Source organism: Podarcis pityusensis (genome assembly GCF_964106645.2).
Source record: "Podarcis pityusensis genome assembly, chromosome: 7".
Classification (NCBI taxonomy): domain Eukaryota; kingdom Metazoa; phylum Chordata; class Lepidosauria; order Squamata; family Lacertidae; genus Podarcis; species Podarcis pityusensis.
The window spans coordinates 80,542,815-80,566,640 of record NC_138031.1 but is presented as its reverse complement, the minus strand read 5'-3'; the positions used below and the strand labels follow the sequence as shown (position 1 = coordinate 80,566,640).

Here is a 23,826-nt window from a genome sequence, read left to right as displayed (position 1 = left end):
TGTGCCAAACGGAATTGTTGTGGAAATAAATACTGAGGGTGGGGCGGGGGGCAAATTTTGCCCTCGCTCAGGGCCCTGAGCCGAAAACGGGTGCTAAATAATAATGATGATGATGATGATAAATTTATATTTATTCAACCCGCCGAGAAGTTCCATAAAAAGCAACTGTACCAAAATGAATTATTCTGAAAATAAGAACTATTTAAGGTGTGGGGACTCCAAATTTTGTCCTCCCTGAGGGTTCCATATTACCAAAATACTCGCCTCACCTGGATTCAGATTCAGGTGTAAGTCATCAACCCCACCCTGTAATAGAAAGGTGTAACTATTTAACAAATAATGGGTTTCCACTGGTGAATATGGCCTATGGTTTCTGTGCTTTGCTAGTGTCAGCCAGTTGGGGAGTATTCTGACTACAGTTAGTGAATGGTTAAATTTTTCTAACAAACTTCTGAAATATTTTGCCCTTTTAGTGCTGTTACTGAAAGAATGTTACAATAGTCTCTTTGAGAGCATCTCTGGATAAATAACTTTTCCTTATCAGAATTCTGTTCAAACCCACCACAAGCGTTCATGACTTAAGACAGTTTTGGTTGTGTATTTTTTTTTCAGAGAAGAAAAGTAGTTGGCACACTGAATGGACACACTGGAAGAGTTAATTGTGTTCAGTGGATTCGCAGAAAAGATGGATGTAAGTATAACTGGAGTAAGAAGCCTATTTCTACTGAGTGTTTTTTTAAAAATATATATGCCATGGATATGCATCTGGATCGGTACAGAGTACTGATAATATATTTTTACCTCAAAACTTACAATCCATTTTAGATGTATAGGATAGGGTTGTTGGAGTTGGAAACAGGTTTGAAATGCAATCAGTAGATACTATAATTCTAGAGTGGAGAGTATTGCACTTAAACTGAGAGACCTCACAATGACAAACTGAGGCTTAATGCTGTGTAAATCAGTCTTTAGAGACCTTTGGATTTGTGTATTCCTACTTGCCCTTGCATGCCACAGTTCTCTTACTCCCTTTCCAATTTGAGGCAACCAGTAGTTGGGTCTTTTTGTCTGAATTGACAAACTATGGTATGTGCTTTCCATGAAAACCATGTTCAGAAACCACAGTGGTTAAAACCATAGTTGGCAGGTTTGGGCTTAAGAAAGGAAGGCAGAGAATTGCTGTGTGCTAGAGAGGTAAGTGGGGAGCATGGAAGCTCAAGGGTCTTTCTTCAATTAGCACCAAACCATGGTTTGGCATTGCGTCCGAACCAGCCCGGTGTGAACAGCAACAGAGACTTTGTGCACCTAACCTGTGCTTTCCAAGACACGGAAGAGTTGGTTGTTAGAAAGTTGCTGAGGTGCATAATAAAAGGGAGAGGATGTCCATTTAATAGTGCTCAGGGGCTATGGTCAGGCTACATGGGAAGTCCCCCAGGACTTCTGGGCCAGCAGTTGCCTCTTTTCCACACACCATACATATATAATGCAACTTTTACTTGGCTATCAAATGTTTTATATTGTTGTTATTGTAATTAATATGTTTGCGGATGTAGTTAATTTATTTGTGAAATAATACATAGCAATGGGAAGCATGAAGGGGATAAAAGGAAAAGCTGTTGTGCCCTACTGGCTTGGTTACACAAGTCAGGGTGCAAAGAGCATCAGCATGCTTGGCCCACCAGGTGGGATATTTGACTCTTCCACCTGCTCCTTTGAACAATGGACTCCTGTGCCTTATGAACCACAGTTTTTGAAACTCCATTTCAAATGTGACTTGTTTTATGTTATGGAGGATGTCTGAGAAGTGCAAGTCTGATACTTTATTAGATACAAAGAAATAGTTACGGTACATATTTCTTTGAATCCAGACCATAGAGCTGCATTTTCTGCACTGTTAGGTAGCCAGAAGAATTATCTGGGTTATGACTGTTGCTGTTGCAGTGCCCTCTGGTGGGCATATTCTACATTTGAAATTTATTCCTCCCTGTACTTTTTCAAGATACAGTATACAGTACAGGGCAAGGAGTTCAGCTGTCTGCTAGCATGGCCAGTGGTGTTTTATGTTATGTTATTTTTATTATCTTAAGACCATGTAGTCCTAGGTGACCAAACAAAGTGAGCACTTTTGGTGTTTTTTTGGGGGGGGGGATTGTCTTGAGCATAGAGATATCCCAAGAGAATTTGAAACATGTTCAGAACACAATTCTGTATTTCAAGTTAAAACATCAGCTTAACCTGTGCACCCAGTTTTCAAGTTGAGGAGGAAAGGCACAAAGTATAATGTATAATGGTGCCTAAAGTGAGGCCTCTCTTACATTTTACAGTTCTAGTTCCATTGTGCATATTGCCATTTGCAAAACAAAAATGCAGCTTAAAAGAGTGCTAAAGAGTAGAGCTAAACACTCCTGAAATGAAAGAGGTTATTTAAAAATTATAGTCTTGAAAACATGAGGATCACTGTGAAAATGAAAAGTTATGTACAGTGGTACCTCGGGTTACAGATGCTTCAGGTTACAGACTCCGCTAACCCGGAAGTAGTACCTCGGGTTAAGAACTTTGCTTCAGGATGAGAACAGAAATTGTGTGGTGGCGGCAGCAGGAGGCCCTATTTGCTAAAGTGGTACCTCAGGTTAATAACAGTTTCAGGTTAAGAACGGACCTCCAGAACAAATTAAGTTCTTAACCCGAGGTACCACTGTATAATGTGAATGTAGGAAATTGAGAATTTACGATTACATGAGACCTGGCACTTGATGATAACCACAAATTCAGGTGAATTCCTGGTAAATAAAGGCGAGTCTGTAGAGTTGCAAGTGTTCTACTTGCTCCTGTGTTGGAAAGATGGGACCTAGGGAAAAATTGAAACTATTATTACAGACACCAGAGTGTGTGTGTATATGGGTGCTTTTTTAAAAAGTAATTATTTGCAGATTTTGACCTTTGGGAAGAATTGCCACTGAAACAAACCACAGGTCATACTGAATCAGAATTATACAACTTTTCCCTTGTTCAACCTTTCTCTCCCTCTCCCCTCCTCCCCCTTCACAGCTTATGAAACCGAATTAATTTCTGGAGGGTCTGACAAACTACTTATTCTTTGGGAAACACAAAATGAGAAGGTATGTAGAGTGATTGTGATATATGAGAATAAAACAATTGTAAGCATGATTTCCCCCCTTAAGAAATGAAAACTAGAACGACTTCTGAATTTTTCCATTCTTTCCACTCTAACTATTGTACTAAGCAATTCTATACTGCAACAAATTCATTGCTAGTAATCTGGATTCAAAATTTAAGAGCATCACAATGAAAGCAAAAGAGAGCTGTTCAAGGATCTGCCATTGTACGTGTTGTGTAGTACTTGGTGTAAAGGGGGGAAATCTATACTAAGACCTCAATACTATATTCACTTCCTAAGCAGTAAGTGCCACTGAGGACAGTGGGACTTGCTTCCAAAGAAACTTGCTTTGGATTGCACTGTAAACAAAACAGAATTCTGTGGCTTGTTTACATTATGCATAATTGAACAAATGTGCTTGTATTATGTTACATTTTCCATGTATGCTGTCTTTTGGAAGACTGGAAGGTATATCAATTCTGGAAGCCCATCCCACTGAAAATCGTATTTAGTTATCTCTCTGGATTCTTAGGTTTTGTCATCCATTGTCTACAGTACACACTTAAATTAAGGCCTGCAAACATGTGTTTACTAAAATGATACCAGAGATTCTGAGGAAGCTGAATTTTGCAGTCAATGGCACATTTTGTGCTTAACAAGGAAACTCAGAAATACACTGCCCTAGCAGAGAAGAAATTGTGGTTATTTAGGCGTGATACATGCCTAGTACTCAGCCTTAATGCCACAGCTCTGTTTAACTCAGGGGCCTGGTTCACATGCCAATTAAACCATAGTTTAAAATAAATTATGGCTTGACATAAAGGAGCCACACATGCTGCTTAAAAAGTTTCTGCAGTGCTTCTCCTCTGCTTCTGCCACACTACAGGCAAAACAAGCTGGAGTCTGGCTTTCCCTCTTGTTCAAACAAAGGCTTTAAGGCTGATAGGGCTACTAGGGAGGATTACGGAGGAGGATTTGCTGGGCTCACTCATCTCTGTGCTCCTGACTGACTGCGGAAAAACACCAGTGAGCATCTTTGAGCAAAAGGGCTGCAGCAGCAGTGCTCTTTAAATAGTGATTTCTGGGTTGAAAGTCAGGCAGTGAGCTGCAGCTGGTGTTTCTTTCCTCATCCTCTGCCCACTTCTGCCAAGACTGAGGTCTTACATCATCTTGTAAGAAAAGATTTGCTCCCGTCCTGTTTACTGTATCATATTTAATTACACACACTTCACAAATTCACCAATCCAATTTGCCCTGTCTTTTCAAGTTTTGCACCTGCCACAGACTGGACAGTTAGTGCCACCCAGAAATACTTAAGGCTGAGAATTTACATCAGATGTTGCTGGACTATAACTCCCATCAGCCGTAGTAAGTATGGCCAGTGGTCAGGGATGATGGGAGTTGTAGTTCAACAACATCTGGAGATCCAAAGGTTCCCCACTCCTGATTTCTATCATGATATACCAATGCTACGTTTCGACCCAACACTTTTTGACCCAACACCTGTGGTGGTCTTTTTCTTTATGATGAGATAATTCCTTCTTCTCTCCTGAACCTAGTACCTGATATGGCAAAGAAGACAGTATTACAATGTTGCTTCATTGTGAATGATTTACCTGTATAAAGAAAGAAAGAAAAAATAGCTTTTCATGACAACATAGAATAAAAAACCAGTGATATTACTAGAGGGCTTGAGAGAGTTTCTATCCAGCCATATATCACAATGGATCACCTGTCTGATGCAAGTGCTCATCTCACTGACGTTGAGTCTTGGTTCTCTGTAACAGTGAGGGGTGAGGAATAATCAAGGCTGTACCCACATGAGTCTTATTTCTTTGTAGTAGACAATTTTTATCCACCTGGCAAGGTAAATTCCTTTGCTGAAATGCAGGAATTATTTGTGAGCAAACAAATTGCTGGGATGCTTCCTTGGAGATCTGAAGGCAGTGAGGTCAAATCTCTTCCACAACCATGAATGACAGTAGCTTGAATATGAAATGGCACCCCAAAGTCTTTCTCTTTCCACTATCTTGAGCCGATCTACAGACTGAAGGAGGCAATGTGCTGGCAGTGGACGTAAATACCTCATTAATGAGGTACCACCTTGCCTGGAATAGCAGAAGTAGATCAGAATCAGAAATACTATTAGGATGAGGTATAAGCTGTGCCTGCTGTTTTGAGGATATATTCCAGGAAAAACGGCTGGTATGTCCACAATCCCAATGATTGCAAAGCACTTCATGTACTTAACTGTAAAAGTGTTATTAGCTGGTGAAACAGAAGGCTAAGTGAACTGGTATAGTCAAGTGCTTATAGTTTTTTAAATTGAGATTAGACTCTCTTATAAAAAGAAATGCTTAAACTAAATGGAACCTGGAAGACTTCACAGAAAACAAATTGGATTTGCCCTGTGCTATACAGGAGGTGAAATTCAATGACCCTTCTGATAGCATTTGGAATAAAATTATTTTAATCAATATTACCCTTCAGTTGTTTTCTATTCTGCCTGAATGCTTTTCCGTTGTGTTCAATTTAGTTTAAACCTTAATTATTACTATTTTTGTCATATACCAAGCCATTTAAAGTAGATTTAGAAAATGGATGGGAAAACCCAGTGATGTTGCTTTTTGTGAACTTAACGGAGTTCTAATTTTTATTAGAACACAGAACAGCATAGATTACAAATAGAATGTTGTATAAAGTGCATATTTTCTAATGCCCTGGACAAAAATGAGAGCAATGTAATTTGTTTACCAATGTTCTGAGCTAAAGCTTTTGTATTTCACTTCTGTTACAGTTTTTAGCACTTCTGTAGTTGGACAGTGAAAACTGCACACTTTGCATGGCAGCTTGGTTTGGATTTCAAGGTTCTTGTCCTTCCTTTGTGTAATCTTATAATGTTCTGTTTAGCTTGTGAACTGCACTCGTCTTGAAGGCCACTCTGAAGCAGTTTGCTCTTTGGATGCTGTATACATGAGGAATGAGTCTACAGGAGAGTTAAATATACTTTTAGCTTCTGCGGCTTCTGACTCTACTGTGCGAATCTGGTCCAAACAAGGAACAGAAGGTAACTTTCTCTATTTGTAAACAGATTGTTTCAAAAAGTCACATTCATGTAGCAAAGTTTAGTGCTATGTATCCATATCTTTAGGAGAATCTAGATTTCTTCCAGCTGGAATTCACTGGTTTCGAATAGCCACCAGTTGTCTAGCTAGCAAAAATATGTTTTTTTAAAACAGTTTTTGGTGTGTCTGTTTTCTTTCTGTAAAGCTAGCTGGGAATGTAACTGAAGAGTGATATAAAAACACTTAAAATAGCAGAAAGGTGGCAATCCAGTGGATAGTCCAAGTTAGGAAAGTATTCAGGATATGTTAGAACAGAAGTTCTCAATTATAATTAGGCATGCTGAACAAACACAAATCATAGTCATACTTTCATCAACTTGGAGGACAAATTAATGTTGTACCGATTCCTGGGGGGATAGGTCTGTTAATGATTATTAGCCATGATAGCTAATAGAAACGATATACCTTTAAGTGCTAGAGATTGAGGATAAGCCATAGGGGATGGCAATTACTTTCGTGCTGTACCTGTGAGCTTCCAAGGCATCTGGGTAGCTGATATTGAAATGGAATCCTGGACCCATAGCCTGAACAAAAAAAAAACTCCCGATCCCTCCTGGAGCCCTATTTGTGTGTGTGTTCCTCCATACATGAATGCCCCACTTCAGGCAGGTCAAGTTAGGAGTCATGGCTGGTATGTGCATCAGCATCTAGGAAAGAGGCTAGCTTGTATATTCTAGAGAGCCTCTTCAAGCATTCAGGACATTCAATATGGAACACCTGAATAAGGCTCAGACCTTAAATACTTTTGATATCTGATGTTACCGACATTCATCTGTCCTGGGTGACAATGGAAGAGTGTGCCTTTGGGAGCGAAGTCAAACGATTGGAAAGTTACAGTACCTGCTGTCGCTGTAAAGACAGATATAGGAGAGACATGTTTTGTTGAAGCTGGGGCAGATGAAGGTGTCCAGTTGTGCTGCTCCAGATACACCATGGCATTTCTTCCCTCTGTGCTCCTCCTAGCAGTCATTCCTCCTCTAGTCACTGCTGTGGGTCCATGACCTGACTGTCTGTCTCCAGGCACTGTAGTCATCTGCAAGGGATTCCCACAAGCTATACATCTTGACAAAGAAAGGGCAAAGGCGATAGCTATGTTGTGTTATGCCGAACCTTTACGTCACTTGCCTTGCTACATGCCACAATGCATGAGCCCTTAAAATTGTTTCCTATAATAAGAGAAGTAGAGGAATTTTGTCCCACTGAGATGAGGAACCACCTCTCAATGTGCCAAGGTCAGTGTGAGTTCTTTCATTCTGATCTACTGTAACCTCTCCTTACCAGTTTTTCTATACCTGAGTCAGTTTCTCTGTTGCATTTTTTTTATGATGTATAATCCTTTAGGTTAATCTTGGGTGAGTTTTAATTCTTTGTAGCTGTAATTAGCAGCTTATCTCTTTGGTTCTACATTGGCTGTCTGTCATGTTGACTGCTGCTGTGCAAAACTATTCTCTCTCTCTCTCTCCCTCTCAGTTAAATGTCTTCAGACACTGCTATTTGGAAATGGATTTGTTATGGATGTTTCTTTGTCCTTCTTGCCAGACAGCAACAGTAAGTGTGTCTGTGAAACTGTTTAATCATTTAAAGGGATGCTTAACTGGTGTCTTAAGCATTTTAGTCGATGTAGTTGATGGATGGCAGCAAATTTCAAATACTGACTCAAACATTTTGTTTTAAAGTGTATTTCAAAAGTGCAGTACTGGGCTCCTAATATCTGCTCCTGTGAGTGCCCATTTTCCCACCCACCCACACCAGTGTGACTTGACACTAATTTGATTTCAGTACTGCTTTCTTTGCCATGTTGCTCAATATGTTTAGAGGAATTTTTTTTTTCTTGTGTGCACCACATTTATAGGTAAATGTATCAAAGGAGATAGTGAATATTACTTTTCCACTTTCAGTTTTCTATTCAGTGTTTTGAGAATAAATGCAAGCAAAAATTGCATAGTCGGTCATCTGAGCTGTGATTCTATCCCTAAACGCTGAATATTCTCCCTCCGTTTGTTTTCACCTTCCTCCTTCTCTCTGTTGTCTCCCATGTGTTGAATGTTAGGTTGGGACAGGCCCCTGCCTTTTTGGTTATTACTCTGCTAAAGCACCATTCACATTAATGGTGGTATGGTAACAAAACAATTTAGTGCTTGGTGTGTCTTTAAATGATGGCTTCTCAGCGATGCAGGAGTTTTAGGTTTGTGCACACCCCTCCCTTACCTCGTCATTGCTGGGTGGAAGGATGGAACTGTTACGGTAAAATCTGGGTGCGGGGTTACTCTGCCACCCAGCTCGTCGGACTAAGTCCGCGGGTCCCTGCGGAAGAAAATGAGCTCAGCCGGAGACAGGAGCAAGCTCCAGGAGATCCGAGTTTATTGCGCAACAGGTTCAAGGCGAGATTGAACAGCGAGAAAGGGGTAACATGAACTTTTGAAATTTCCCTCCATGTCCCAGAATACAGTGCAAAATACATCCCAGTTACATCATGAATACATTAAGAAGAGGTTGGGTTACACAGATTACATCACGAATACATTAGGAAGAGGTTGGGTTACACCGGATTAACATATGGAGGAGGGAGGGGGGAATATGCAGAGCTGGAGATATGCGCAGATAAGCACATCCTGAGAAGACAATGGTCCATGTATGCATAGTCTGTCACCTGGCATCGCCCGGAGGAAGGGCTTGGCAGAGCGATTTGACAGGATTAGGGTCTTGACACCTTGCTTGAGGGATTATGGAGGGCAGGGGAGGTGTCATGGAGTCCTAGAGAAATTGAGCAAATTGGCAAGTTGATTTTCTATGAATTCTATAGATTTTAGTCCCTTTTGACATTGGCAATTGGAAATAAATGGATATATTGTAGCGAAGAAGGTGAAGAAGAAGACATGCCCCCCCCCTTCCGTATCAGAACGGAGAGAAGGGATATCTGCTCCAGATGATGTGTTTTATTGGAAAATGGTACCTCCTTTATGGTTGCAACCAAGTATCCCCATGTTTGCTGCAAATGGATTGTGGTGCAGGGTCTGGGAGACAGTCCATTCAAATAAATTCAGCTCAGCTGGATGCTTGTGATTGTATCCACCATGCCTGATGCCAAAATCAATATTGACTTTTGGGATTACCAGACTTGTCAGAAGGATGCGTTTTAAAGTTCCCTTTGACCCAAGTCTTTAGTAGCGAATGTCTGCTTCTAACTTCTATTGTATTTTGAAGTCAATATCTATACATTATCCTTTTTGAGAAAATACCTATGAAATTAACTCTTTGCAGATGAGCAGGTAATTGCTAAAGTGGAAGTGAATATGTTGGGAAGTTATTGGTGTTGTGTCAGGATCAATTAGGAGTTGCCATTCACCTGTTGTGTTAAAGTACCTTTTAGTACTGGGATTATGCGGGTTGCATGCATATAAAACAGTGATTCTGTTCATAGGAGTTGGATTTCCAAAACACCGGAATGATGCATAGACAATCCTGATATATTATCTTCCTCCCAGGCTCAGCATGTGTTTCACGGTGCTGTTATGGAGATCCAAAAAGCCATCCTTTGCCCTAGTGTAAATAGATACATTAGTGCAGGAGCATAGTACAGGAAGGCAGAAAATTTTGTAATTTGATTTTTAGCAGAGTGGAAAGCAGCATAATTCCTTATTTTTGAAATTTGTGAAATTATAATTACTGCGGCACCGGATATTCTGCAGATTATGAGTTGTTTTATAGTCCTGGAACTGTGTAACACACCCTTAGAAGTAAGTCCCAGAGCATTCAAGGTGTGCTGGCTTCCTGGTACTTTGGCATAGGATTGCAGCCTTAGGCTCCGTCTCTCCCTCCTTCCTTCTCTTTCTCTCTCTCTCTCCCTCCTTTAGTAAATGTGGTGTACTCCCTTGTGTCCATTTTATTTTTCTCTTTAAAAAAATAATAATGAAACCGCAAATTTCCACTGACTGCTTTGCCATTTCAGTACCGGTACTGGCTTGCGGTGGGGATGACTGCAAAATTCATTTATATGTGCAGCAGGATGGACAGGTAACTATTACTTCTGTCTCCTATCCCATGAATAGTATGAAATTTTGGGGGTGTTTTGTTGTGACTGTGATTGTATGGGGAGAAAATGAAGGCAGGAAAAATGAAGTTGAATACGTGGGAGAAGTGTTTACAAATATTGCTGTGGTGTGCCTTTATATTGAATTTTCAAAATGACTTTTAATTTGTTTATATTCCATTCTATTCGGAGGATTTTGAGCTTAGACAAATAATGTGTTTTGGGTTTAGTTGTGTTCCTTCCAGTTCACATTTGATGTTAATTGACATCTGTGCTAGCATTCATCATAGACAGGTTGTGTGTGTGGAATTGTTCAGCATGCCTGCCAATTCATGGTGACCGATGTGCCTATTTATTCCAATTAGTTATACACCACCCTTCATTGACTTTGGCTTCAGTGTGGTTTACAGAATTAAAAATATCAAAATGCCTTCAAAAATATACTTTTAAATGCCAAACAGTGCAACCCTATACACATTTACTCAGAAGTAAGTTCCAATGTGTTCAATTAAGTTTAAAGGTAAAGGTACCCCTGACCGTTGGGTCCAGTCGCAAACTACTCTGGGGTTGCGGCGCTCATCTCGCTCTATAGGCCGAGGGAGCCGGTGTTTGTCCGCAGACAACTTCTGGGTCATGTGGCCAGCATGACTAAGCTGCTTCTGGCGAAACCAGAGCAGCGCACGGTAATGCCGTTTACCTTCCCGCCGGAGCGGTACCTATTTATCTATTTGCACTTTGACATGCTTTCAAACTGCTAGGTGGGCAAGAGCTGGGACCGAACAATGGGAGCTCACCCCGTCGCAGGGATTGCCGACCTTCTGATTGGCAAGCCCTAGGAACTGCCGACCTTCTGATTGGCAAGCCCTAGGCTCAGTGGTTTAGACCACAGAGCCACCCACGTCCCTTCTCAATAAAGTTTATTTTTCAGGTAAATGAGTATAAGACAGCAAGCTTTAAAAGCCTGCGGATTTGCCTGTCACCTGAAAGAACGCAACCTTGCTGGGGAAAGGCATCCTACAAGCTCAAAATGGTCCTCATTGTGTTTGTCTCCTGCTTCATCTTAAATGAAGAGGGAACAGAGAGAAAACCCTCAGCTAACTATCTGAGAAGGTACTCCTTCAGGTCTCCAGATCACTTTGAATCAAATTTGGATTGGAGAGGCTGCCATTGGAGCTATCTCAAATAAGCCCTGCCTGTCAGAATCTGGGCCGCTACATTCTGTACCAGCTGAAGCTTCTGAATAATCTTCAAATTAAGCCCGATGTATAATGCATTACAGTAATCCATTCGAGAGAGGTTACCAGGGCATGGCTGACTCTGACCTTGCCGGTGAACCAGCTGAGGCTGCCAAAAGGCACCCTGTGCTGTTTGAGCTCATAGCAACAAAGCTGAATCCAGAAGAACCCTCAGGCTGTAATGCGGAGCATCAAAATACAGATATTTGTGCTACATAAGGATACTGGTTTGTTTCAGTTTCAGAAGACTTTGCTGCTTCATGGCCATGAAGACTGGATAAGAGGGATTGAATGGGCAGTTTGCGGTATGTAGGGTATGCAGCAAGGCATTTTTAATAATCTAATGTGCCATATAGAGCAAGATTACTAGGAAAAGCCAAGCATCTGAGATGGTTTTAATCCCCCTTTCATATTCAAGCATAGTATTTGAGACCCAGCGGGACAGCGTGCAGAAACAAGTAGGATGGCAGAACTTGATAATGAGAGTGCTGTAATTTTTAACACTATACTTAGATGTTTATTTTTATAATTCCGCTGGCATGAATTTTCTTCTCCACATTTTGAAGGTGACATTGCTAATAGGGAAAGATAATTTCAGAGGATTCGACTATATAATGTAATAGGCAAGTATTCCATTTTGGATAATGAAGTAAGGGAATGGTCCTTTCAGTCTGGAGTAGCCTGCTTCCTAGAGTTCAGCCTTTGTTGAAACGAAGAGGGACAATTGTGTCTTCCAATGCAGGTGCTTGGCCTAGAAGGATCAAGGCCTCAACACTTGCATCTTAAAAATGGTAATTGAGGTTCTAGGTCAGGGGGTCAGCATACTACGGCCCGTGGACCAGATATAGCCTAAGGGGGTCATTAAACCGCCCGCTCGGTCAGTACCCACAAGGAGCTAAACTGGCGCACTGTGCTGGTTGCTCCGCATGGGCACTGACTTCCGGGACGCAGCCACGGCTTCCTATTGACTGCAGGAAATTCCTGCAGCCAATAGGAAGCCGCAGACGCCTCCTCCCCGCCCCCCCCCGGCCATGGCTCCGAAAACCAGCGGGGAAAGAGCAGTGGTGTGTGCGCGCACACTCCCACACGCAGGCGATCCAGCCCGCCAGTGGAAAAGTTTGCCGACCCCTGTTCTAGGGAAACTGGATTCTATGCCCACTTCTACACTCTCCAGTTTTTCTGCTCCCCTGTGGAATCTCAAGAAAAGAGCACACCAAGAACTCAGGCCAATGTAAGTTTCAATAGTGGGAGTGGTCCCTACTCGCAAATCAATAGTCAGTAGTAACAAAAACTAATCCATTCAAAAGTATGTATTCTGACAAGGATCACAAACTCAAATAGAGATTACAAACTCTAACAGAGATTACAAACTCAAACTCATAAAAATATTTATAACACAATAATTCATTACAGAATTAGAGATAGAAGTTTATGAGTGGAGATAAGTTCATGTTAGTCCAGATTCGTCATGGAGGTCTTAGTTTCAATCATTGAGCAGAAATCAGAAGTCAATTATGGATTAGAAACCAGGACAGGGCCCTGTTTTGATGTATTCACCTTCATCAGCTGGAAGTATCAAATATTACATGAAAATACATTTAAATTCTAATTTATCGTAAATTATAATTTATAAAACAGTATTATATAACATTTGGTTGCTTACCTAATTTTTAAAGGGTTGTGTAAGTTTGAAGACTTTCGGATAAATATATCCTGTTATTTTCTACGTTTCTCAAGGATAACAACTGAAAATAATCAGTATTAATAATAGTTACATGTGTTGAATCAAATTAAAAACTCTAAGGCAGCATATAATCATATGATTCCTCCACCCCTGTGGAATCTCGGCATATATGTAACCTTGTCCATAATTTACAGCTTTGCTCTGTGTAGCACATGTTAGAAATAGAGAATCTTAGAAGATACTGAATCCCGCCCCCCGCCCTGAGAAACCACGTAGCACTATCTTTCCACAAACAGATGATTTTGCCAAACTATTCCAACCTAGATTCAGGTAGGTATTCCAACCTACAGAGCTTTCCTTAGATTATGTGAGGCATTTCTACAGTATTGTAGCTAATATGACAGTGTGATGTTCATCCCTTTCCACACTGAATGGTGCTGACATGCGCTACAGCAAAGTACCGTATTTTTCGCTCCATAGGGCGCACCTGACCATAGGGCGCACCTAGTTTTTAGAGGAGGAAAACACACACACACAAAATCTGAATCAAATGTTGCACTAAACTATTTAAAGCAGCAAAGCGGGCAGCTCCTGTCCGCTTTGCTGCTTTAAAGCGAGCCTCAGAGGAGGGTAGGAAGGGGAACCATGGCTTATCTAAGTCCAGTTAATAATGTTGAGCCTGACCTATGGCCATCGAGATTAGCCTAGCCGTCTCAGTGGAAATCTGGGGAGGCTGAGGTGGACTTTCCAGTGGTCAAAGTGTGGTTGTGTCTTCCTGCCCGGCATCTATTTCCTGCCCTCTTTCCCCCCTGCACCCCTTCTCCCTCCTGGGGAAAACCCTGCAAGAGCGCACAAAGCTTGTGTGCGGCTCTTGGGGGCTTTTCCTGCCTGCCTCCCCCCTGCATTTGCTCCATAGGACGCACACACTTTTCCCCTCGCTTTTTAGGAGGGAAAAGGTGCGTCCTATAGAGCGAAAAATACGGTATTTATTTTGGTATTCGTTAGCAACTTGCTCATGGCAATACTGATTTCCCTGGGCAATGAACTTCCCATCTTTAAAATCTTCCTGCTTTTCATTTATTTAATTTTGCAAAAGACGGAGATCTCTTCTTGGCAAGCTGTTCCCAGGATTGTCTGATAAGGATCTGGAAGATGCATGCAACTTCATTGCTTGTGGAAGCCCAAGATGAGGAAACCATAAGGCTGAAGGAGAACATTTTCACCGTGAAAAATGACAATGGTGAGTCTCTACTTTATGAATAGCTGTTGCTTTTTCTGAGGCAATATGCAATTGTTGTCAGTAGGGTTAAATGAAAGTGTAGAACCTGAGGTTTGCCATTCTTGTTATTTTATGTTTTATTTTGATAAAATAATAATAAATAAATAATAAAAATGTGCACCCCACCCACAAGACCATTCCATTGTCAATATCCAATCTCCCAAAATTTTAACACCTCTTGCGATAGTTTGACCCCTTTCCATTTTAACAGCACAAATTCTACAAATATCTCCTCAAAATCATTTCTCATACATATTCCCCATCTTACCTTAAAAGCACATGTTAATTTATCATTAATAGCTATATCCCACACCTCTTTATATTCATCTTGCTCCTTCCACTTCCTTTTTAAAAAAATATGTACTTCATTCGTTTTAAAAACTGTGTAACATAAGTAATCAACAGAAAACAAAAATAAACAAACATTCATTCCATAGTTGGTGCTTGTTGTATGTAACAATTTTAGTTGGATTCAACATGACCTCTGGTTCCCCCATTGTGGTTCACAGATTACATTCTTTATCTGCGCACTAAACTTTGTCTCCTCTAGGTAGTTTCAATTGCATTAGTTTTGTAAGATTCTCCTATTACACGCAGAAAGTCAATCTAGACTTGCCAACAGATTTATATTTTTGCAATGTTCTTTTAAATAAACTCTGTATACATCCACTTCCTAGCTATAATAAGTCGTGCAGCTGTCAATAAATCTGTGAGCAAGTCCTTCATAGCCTGCGAACCTTCCACCCCCTCGTAAATTGATAATAATGCTACCTCTGGACTTTTGGTCAGCTTTAACCCATCGATTTCTGTTATCTCCTTAAACACCCTTTGCCAAATTTCTTTCACATATTTACACCTCCACCACATGTGAACATAAGTCCTGGTTTGCCATTCTTGAGTTTCAGATTCTCCTTTCCTGAGAATAATTCACTGAACTCATGCTGTTACTAGCAAAAGGGCCAAGAGAGATGTGGCGTTTCTGCGTCCTTTGTTTCAGCTAACCTCATAAACTTCAGCCCACTCCTGTTACATCATTCGTTCCTATTCCTATTCCAGGGATTTAACCTTTCCTACTGCATAGCCAAGTCAGCAGTAGTGTACAGAAATTGCACAGAGAAATATATTGAATCAGCTCAGTCTAGTGAGACATATTTGTGAATGGAAACGAGTTTGTTTGCACATATCTCCATTATCAATAGGATGCTATGTTTTGTGTATATTTGAGAGGCGTACCTGAATTCAGAACCCAGGATTTTTAGATGCGAAGCTGTACCACCCTATCTGCCTTTCCCAAACAAACTTCTGAAGGTGCTCAGTGACATGTGAGGTCGTACTTAGGCTTTCACATTTTGTTGTGGCATCTATTTGTTGTGCCACCTATCCATACTATGGCTGGGTGCTTCTTGACAATTGGCTAGCATAACTCCATAAAGGTAAAGGGACCCCTGACCATTAGGTCTAGTCGCAGATGACTCAGGGGTTGCGGCGCTCATCTCGCTTTATTGGCCGAGGGAGCTGGCGTACAGCTTCCGGGTCATATGGCCAGCATGACAAAGCCGCTTCTGGCCAGAGCGGTACCTATTTATCTACTTGCACTTTGACGTGCTTTCGAACTGCTAGGTGGGCAGGAGCAGGGACCGAGCAACGGGAGCTCACCCCGTTGCGGGGATTCGAACCGCCGACCTTCTGATCGGCAAGTACTAGGCTCTGTGGTTTAATCCACAGCGCCACCCGTGTCCCTATAGCATAACTCCATACTGTCCTTGCTTTTCCATGCAAAACTGTAGTTTGTTTGCTATACTTCTAAACACACACACACACGAAATGCACACAAAGTAACATTCTGTTTGAAACAGCCGAAACCATTGCAAAGCAGCTAAAAGAGACAAATAAGGTACGGTTTGAGAAGAACCTCCCCTGCTGTATGCAAGACTCACATCAATGACAGGAACGGAAATGTGGGGGTATTTCCTTGGTTCTTTTATAGATATAAGCTTTGAAGATTTTTATTATCTTTTTTGCTCTGTGGTAGGTTCAGATGCATCTTTTGCTGTTACGCTGGACTCTGTGTTAGCTGGACATGAAAACTGGGTATATGCTGTTCATTGGCAGCCTTCCTTTCCCAAAGGTAAGAAGTATGTGAGCCGCAAATTGGGGGACAGCTAGACATAGCGAAGAACATTGGATTGCTGTGGGTAATGGAACACCCATAATGACTTCTCCCATACCTTACCTGTGTGTTGTGCATTTCCCCATTCCAGTGTGGCAGCTAGTGATGTGGAGTAGAGGCTGGGAATTGCAGGAAATGATACTGATTCTACCTGTAGCTCATTAACTTTTTCCTATAGTCCTGATTCTGTGTGGGTATGGATTTTGGTTATTCTGCATTGTCTGTCCTTAGGGTTGCTCCAGCCCTAACATTGCCAGTTGCTGAATCATTGCAATAATTACAGTGACCACCAGCCTTTTCAGACCAAGGAGCCACTAACACTGACAAGGGGGCTCCTTTTTTCTTTGCCTTTTAAAATATGCATCCAGATTTGTCTTTCTCTCTTTCCCTTTTCTTCTATTGAAAATAGCAACATTCAGTGACATTTAGAATCACAAATACTGATTCTTTTGGAAAATCGCCATTGCTTTGCCAGTGCAGCCTGCCTTAAGGTTCATCTCAACCGATGATTTACCACTTAATGTGTCACGAGTCGCCAGTTAACGACCAATGATTCACTAAGTGCTCCATTTCCAAATAGTGACTACACTTGGCACTTCTGGGTGTAATGTTTTCTCTTGTGATTGGAACTGAATTTGTGCAATTTGAAATGTATGGACCCAGAACCATCTGCAAACATTCCCTTTTAAAGCAGGGGCGGTAGACAATTACTACGGCACCTAGTATCCAATGTACAAGACACTTGTCTGTGCACCCTTCTTGAAATACTGTAAATTGCAACTACACATTTCTCTCCTCTTCAGCCCAACACAGTTTGTTCTGCAGCATGCCTTTGTAGAATTATCTTACCTTTGCTATCCCGAATGCAATATGTGAGACGCAAAAAAGCATGCTAGCCTCTTCCACAAAGGTAAATTTTCTCCTTGCACTGTAGATGGCAGGATGGAACAGCCAATGAAATTGTTGTCTGCTTCAATGGACAAAACTGTGATCCTCTGGGCTCCAGATGATGAATCTGGGGTGTGGTTGGAACAGGTAGGCATGTTTTATACGTTTTCCTCTCTTGCTTTCCCTGCCCACCCCCACCCCCCGCGGCTTTAGAAATTAAGTAAAGGGAGTATGAGGTCATATCCAAGCCTAAAAAGAATTCAAGTGGAAAGTATTGTAATTGTAGCAGGCTGTTCCTTCAGTGGAAGAGCAAACAAGCAACATTCTGCTGTATTTAGAACCACAAAAACTGATTCTTAAAAGCAGTAAAGACTTCTGTGTGCATATGAGGGAAAGGAGGAGATTGTGCTTGCAGCAAAGAGGCCACACACATTTCAAACCCGTCCAGCCTGTCTGCCTACACATGGATTTGAACTAAAACTTAAGTACTTGCCTTATGCTGGAAACTTGGTGTTTTTCTTTTTAATAAACCTTTGGCATCTCTGATGGCACAACCAGATGTTCCAAGCATCTAGTACCCTGCACCAGTACATGGAGGTTCAATTTAGCTGTTACGGATAATAAATACTGATTTTTATGAATTTGTCTTAAAAAAAGAATTTAAGCCAGCTAAGCCAATAATCATCATTTCACCTTGGAATGTTTTATTTTTATTGCAGACTGCCTGTGAACTTGGCAAATAAACATATCAAACCATTTTTAAAATTAGGATATATTGGTGATAAATATGGGGGGGGGGGTTGAATCTATTTTTCTGTGTTGTTTGTACATATAACAGGTGTGTGCCTAGACCCTGAACTAATGGCTTCTTAATTTTGTAAGATCAATAGCACATTAATGCTGCTGTAACTGCGTTCTTTTAGCTTCTCTTTTGGGTGTAATTCTAAACTGTAGATGAAATTTTGTTATTTTGTTTAGGATTAAGTCTTTAGCCATGAATGAGTAGATTGACTGGTGGCTGGCTCATGTATTTTGTGTTCAATTTTTCAAAAAAGGTCCGAGTAGGAGAAGTGGGTGGAAATACTCTGGGTTTTTTTGACTGTCACTTCAGCCCAGATGGCTCAATGATTCTTGCTCATGCTTTCCACGGAGCGCTGCATCTTTGGAAACAGACTTCAGCAAACAAGGCAAGAGAATTTATTTATGTTGCTAGAGAGGAAAATGTTCACGGACTGTTGTTGTGTAGTAAACCGTGGCTTTGTGCTCAAAAGATACACTAGATTGGATATCTATTCTGAACACCTCATTTAAGCTGAAGCATTGATCTTCTTAATTTTCTTTTTTTCCTACCACAATTAGTAGCAAACAAGGTTAAATCTGATGGGATCACTGGGGTGTGCCTTTTGGGCTCTGTGGGTAGTAAACATCTCATATATATATATATATGTGTGTGTGTGTGTGTGTGTATGAGTCAGTCCATCTGGCCCACTCTAGTCTACCCCACAGCAATATCTTTCCAAGATCTGTGAGACAGGACAAACCTTTCCCAGCTTTTTAACTGTAGATGACAGGACTGAACCTGAGACCTTCTGCTTGCGAAGTGCACATGCCATTTCCAGGCTAGCTCTTAGTAGGTATGGGGGGGGGGCGGGTAAAATGCTATTGAAAGAGAGGATCACGTTGCCTTCAATATACGTAGCATTTTTAAATGTATAAAAACACGGCCAAAGATGCCCTTCATTGTAACCAGCAAGGTATACATATGACCATGACCTCATTTTATGTGGCTTGAATCCCATCAAAGTTCCTTGGTTCCTGTTTGTTTCCTCCTTATTTTTCCTGGCTTTTAAAAGCTCCCCCTTTCCCCCCTTATGTAGCATCAGAACAATTGGAAGGGGCAGTATTTTATTGGATAAAAATAAATTGATGAGATGTGTGTGTGTGTGTGTGTGTGTGTGTGTGTGTTATTATTCCCCACTCCCTGCCACTGTTTTTACAGCTCAGACTTCTGCTATGTGTTTGTGAATAGCATGCTAAAGTTCAAAAGGAATGCCCTTTTCTTGCTTTCTCAGAACAGTAGCTATATTGGTCTATTGTAAATATAACAATCCTTTGTATACTCATTTTAGAGTCACCCCATGTAACCTAGTGGGGTTTGCTTTTGAGTAGACCTAACAGTGGGAATTCTTAATTTGAGATGGTCATTGTGAAAACTGAGGCAGGACAGTTTTTCTTCTGGATTAGTTAGTTAGACATTTGGCTCTGTCCATTATTGGCCTCCAAGGAAATGTGGTTCCCAACCTTGTAATACTTTACTCTTGTCCTTCATTGGACTATCAGCTGCTGTTAGCAGATCTGCTGACATCTCCCCCCCCCCCGAGTTCTAATGCTTTTCTTTTTAGCTGTGTGCTTCATTTATAGTGAGATCTCTATATTTAACAGATAGCTCGTTCACATGTTATATAATATTAGTGGTCTTGATTTAATAGAGAGAATGGACTCCGGAAGTGGTTATTTCAGGGCATTTCGATGCCGTGCAAGATGTGATGTGGGATCCAGAAGGAGAATTCATCATCTCTGTTGGTTCTGACCAAACTACAAGAATCTTTGCTCCGTGGAAAAGGGAGAACGAAACAGAGGTATTTATTTATTTTATCTTTTCTACAAGCTTGCAAAATCATCTGTAAGTCAATAGGTCACAAAATGTGAAACTTGAACAATGGCTCGTCTCTAATTTCTCAAAAACCATTTGCGCTGTACACTGATCTGTAGTTTGCTACTATGATATTACAATATTGCGGATGTCTAAAAATGTCCAGTTCTTGCACTAAAAGGAGCAATTCAAAAATTATATCTTGCTTTTTGCAGACTTCCTGCTAATTGTGTCATTGTTTATGCAGCATCCCCTTGCTCTACAGTGGTACCTCGCAAGACGAATGCCTCGCAAGACGGAAAACTCGCAAAACGAAAGGGTTTTTGGTTTTTTGAGTTGCTTCGCAAGACGAATTAATTTCGTCTTGCGAGGCACCACTGTATTCTGTTTCCTTTAGAGGAATAAAATATATTAAAGAGAAATTTTAGAACCAGTAAGTGGAGGGAGTTAGACTTGACTTGGGGATACCTGTTCAACTTTCGGCAGAGATGCTTTCCTGCAGCCTTGATAAAAATTACAGCAATCTTTTCTCCATTGCGCATAAGTGTGAAGAGATCCCTAGCATTTCCAGCGAGGATTAAGTCGAGGGCAGGGATGCTGTTTCTGGGGAATGGGCTGAATGTCCATTTTGAGCAAAATTGACTACTTAGAATGGACTGAGGCTAAATGTTCTCAATTCTTCAGTGCTTCTTTCCTATAGCTGACAATACCGGCACATACTTACATGTCAATGGTCCCTTTACTAGGCATCATGGCATGAAATAGCAAGACCCCAGGTCCATGGGTATGACATGCAGTGTTTAGCGATGACCGGCCGATTTCAGTTTGTGTCTGGAGCAGATGAGAAGGTGCTTCGAGTATTTACTGCACCCAGGAATTTTATGGAAAACTTCAGCAGCATTTCTGGTATATCTCTGGAGGAACTAAATAGTGGAGTAAGTGTGTTTTTACTTTCTTTTAAAGTGTGTGAGCTCTTACTGGAGATCTTCACTATGCAAATTGTTTAGAGCCGAGCTACGGTTCCTCCTTTGAGTCTTTGAGAAATACAGACTAAAAGACACGAGGCCTGGAACTACGGTAGTTGGCTCACAGGGGAGCCAAAATTGTGTTGGTACTTTCACCTTACCTATAAAGTTGAAGCATGTAGTTTTAAGTTTTAACAGTTTCGGATTGGTATTTTCCTAGTAATTGGAATATATTGGGCATTATGTATTACCAAGCTTGAGTTTTTACATCATGAAAGGTCAGGCTGAAAGTACACTAAAGAAGGACCATCAAGAAATTTCAAAGCTTATATGAGTAACTCCCCCCCCCCACCCAAGGAAAGCAAATACGCAGCTAACTTCTACATAACTTTTTCTTTTTTCTCTTTAGCAAATGATTGATCTTCCAGAAGGAGCTACTGTGCCAGCCTTGGGGCTGTCCAATAAGGCTGTCTTTCAAGGTAAGAGTTGTGTGTTGTTTGTGAGATTTGCAAATCATTCTCTAGCTACACCTGTGTGTGTGTATATACACACACACATATATACATATATACTCGTATGTGACTAATAAAATGTTTGTGTGTGTGTTGTTTTTAATAAGATTTGTGTTGTTTAGATTGATGAGAGGGGAGGCACTAGGTGGCTGGTCCTTATTTAGCCTTGGTTTGAATTCTGGGAAGTTGCTAATTCTAGCCTAGCCGTTTGGAGGAATTTGGAAACATTTCCTTTCTGGGATCAGATAGTAGCTGGTGGGAAAGAGTTTTAAGACATTGGAGACTAGTTGCTGCCACTCAGAGGACAAGATAATATTGAGCTAGATGGACAAATATTCTGATAGGGTGTAAGGTAGCTTCAAAAACCAGGAATTGACTGGCTCTTGTCTCTAAAGAGATATTATGATTGAAGCTATTTTGTCAACAAAAGCGACACTGGAAGAGCAGTCCTAACCTTTGTCCAGGCAGCAGTGGTCCAAGACAGAGTGACATAGCCACGGCTGCTTCTGCAATCCCACCACTCATGCCAGCGGGGGTAGAAGCTGGGGGGTGTATGGGGTGAGCAGACAGAACACTGCTACACTCTATGTTAGCCTGGAGTCAAGTAACTGTAGTTGGGCTGGCTCTGGATCCTAGGCTGGTTAGGCTCCCCTCTGCCTGCTCCTGGAATGCCCTGTTTGGGGGGCTTTCAATGGGCTACCTCTGGCGGAAGTCCTCCTGGCTGTATGTTTGGTAAGATGAACGAGGAGGTGTGACACTGCTGTGATTTTGTGGCAAAGACTGGCAGCGCTGTTTTGGGCTGGGCAGAGGGAGCCCTCTGCTTCATCTTGTACAACGCCCCCCCCCCCCAGCATGCTAGATAGGGTTTTTAGATTGCAGTCCTTATCCCAGTATATCGCTTCTTTCTGTTAGGACATTTGTCAGTTACCCAGTACAGTGGTACCTCGGGATAAGAACTTAATTCTTTCCGGAGGTCCATTCTTAACCTGAAACTGTTCTTAACCTGAAGCACCACTTTAGCTAATGGGGCCTCCTGCTGCTGCCGTGCCACTGGAGCACGATTTCTGTTCTCATCCTGAAGCAAAGTTCTTAACCCGAGGTACTATTTCTGGGTTAGCGGAGTCTGTAACCTGAAGCGTATGTAACCCGAAGTACCACTGTACTGTGATAAAGCCTATGCATAGTCTGCTGTGTCATACCAGAATTCATGAGCTGTTGTCCCTAAGTCCTTTCAAGAATTCATTTTCTGCAGTTAAATTACTGCCATTATTTCAGTGCATAGCCCATCCTGCTGTTGGTGTCAAGATGGCAGGAGATGTACTTGGAAGTCTTGGGTGCTGTATGTTCCCATGTTGTTCAGATCTGGTAACATACGTTTCCCTGAAAACTTAATCGGATGCCACTGGTTAAAGTCTCTGAATGCCACGCTTCATGGCTCACACCCATACTTGATGGCTGGGTAAAATTATTCAATTAGAGTGTATATTTTAAGCTTTCCCTTTTTTCGAACAAATCTTCTTGATTAATAAATTTAGTGCAATTGTTATGAAATTGCAAACTTCATTTCCTACAGAAGTCGGTTGAGGGAGCTCAAATTGGCAGGGGTATCTAACAAAAGCAAAACCAAAAATTTGATGGCATCTGGAGACTAAATTCTGTAGGTGATGGCCTACTTTGCCAAATGCTGAGTTGCAGCTGGGAAAAGTATAAGGCAGAAAAGTCTGTAGAAAGCTGACCAAGAAGATGAGTTATGGGGTGAGCTCAGGAGAACGCCATACCAGCTTCTTTCAGCTTTCTCTAGGTCCTGCCTGGAGTTATGTCATGAGGCCCAAGTAGTTTACCTTGCATTGTAAAATTTGCTAAACTTTCTAACATAATTGGATTATGGACCAAATATTCTTTTAGATAATTTAAGCTGAAAACAGAATTGTTCTTTTCTGTTCAGTATTTTGTTAACCATTCTTTGATTGGCATGCTACTTTCGGACTCTAAAATATGCCTCTTTTACAGCTGAAGATACTGCAGCCCAGACAACTGAAGAAGAAGAAAAACTTAGTAACGCTTCCAGTCAGTATCATGAAAATTACTTTCAGCCATGTAGTCTTACAGGTATGCAACATGTTAAAATGCTGTGTTTGGGAATTTTGTTATGTAAATTAAGGGAGCA

General features: G+C 41.2%; 1 protein-coding gene across 2 annotated transcripts in view; it reads left to right on the top strand.

The window, feature by feature from the left end:
• The window catches only part of ELP2 (elongator acetyltransferase complex subunit 2), a 43,761-nt gene that overhangs the window by 411 nt on the left and 19,524 nt on the right, over positions 1 to 23,826 (top strand). Inside the window, exons 2-15 of one of the 2 annotated variants that reach the window (XM_081014740.1) lie at positions 613 to 691; positions 3,049 to 3,119; positions 6,029 to 6,185; positions 7,714 to 7,791; positions 10,193 to 10,257; positions 11,747 to 11,813; positions 14,289 to 14,432; positions 16,504 to 16,599; positions 17,576 to 17,676; positions 18,585 to 18,716; positions 20,019 to 20,168; positions 20,929 to 21,117; positions 21,557 to 21,626; positions 23,670 to 23,768. In XM_081014740.1, the coding sequence (XP_080870866.1) occupies positions 613 to 691; positions 3,049 to 3,119; positions 6,029 to 6,185; positions 7,714 to 7,791; positions 10,193 to 10,257; positions 11,747 to 11,813; positions 14,289 to 14,432; positions 16,504 to 16,599; positions 17,576 to 17,676; positions 18,585 to 18,716; positions 20,019 to 20,168; positions 20,929 to 21,117; positions 21,557 to 21,626; positions 23,670 to 23,768 (1,498 nt within the window). The remainder of the gene's footprint in view (positions 1 to 612; positions 692 to 3,048; positions 3,120 to 6,028; positions 6,186 to 7,713; positions 7,792 to 10,192; positions 10,258 to 11,746; positions 11,814 to 14,288; positions 14,433 to 16,503; positions 16,600 to 17,575; positions 17,677 to 18,584; positions 18,717 to 20,018; positions 20,169 to 20,928; positions 21,118 to 21,556; positions 21,627 to 23,669; positions 23,769 to 23,826) is intronic. The other variant, XM_081014741.1, reaches the window with a different exon arrangement.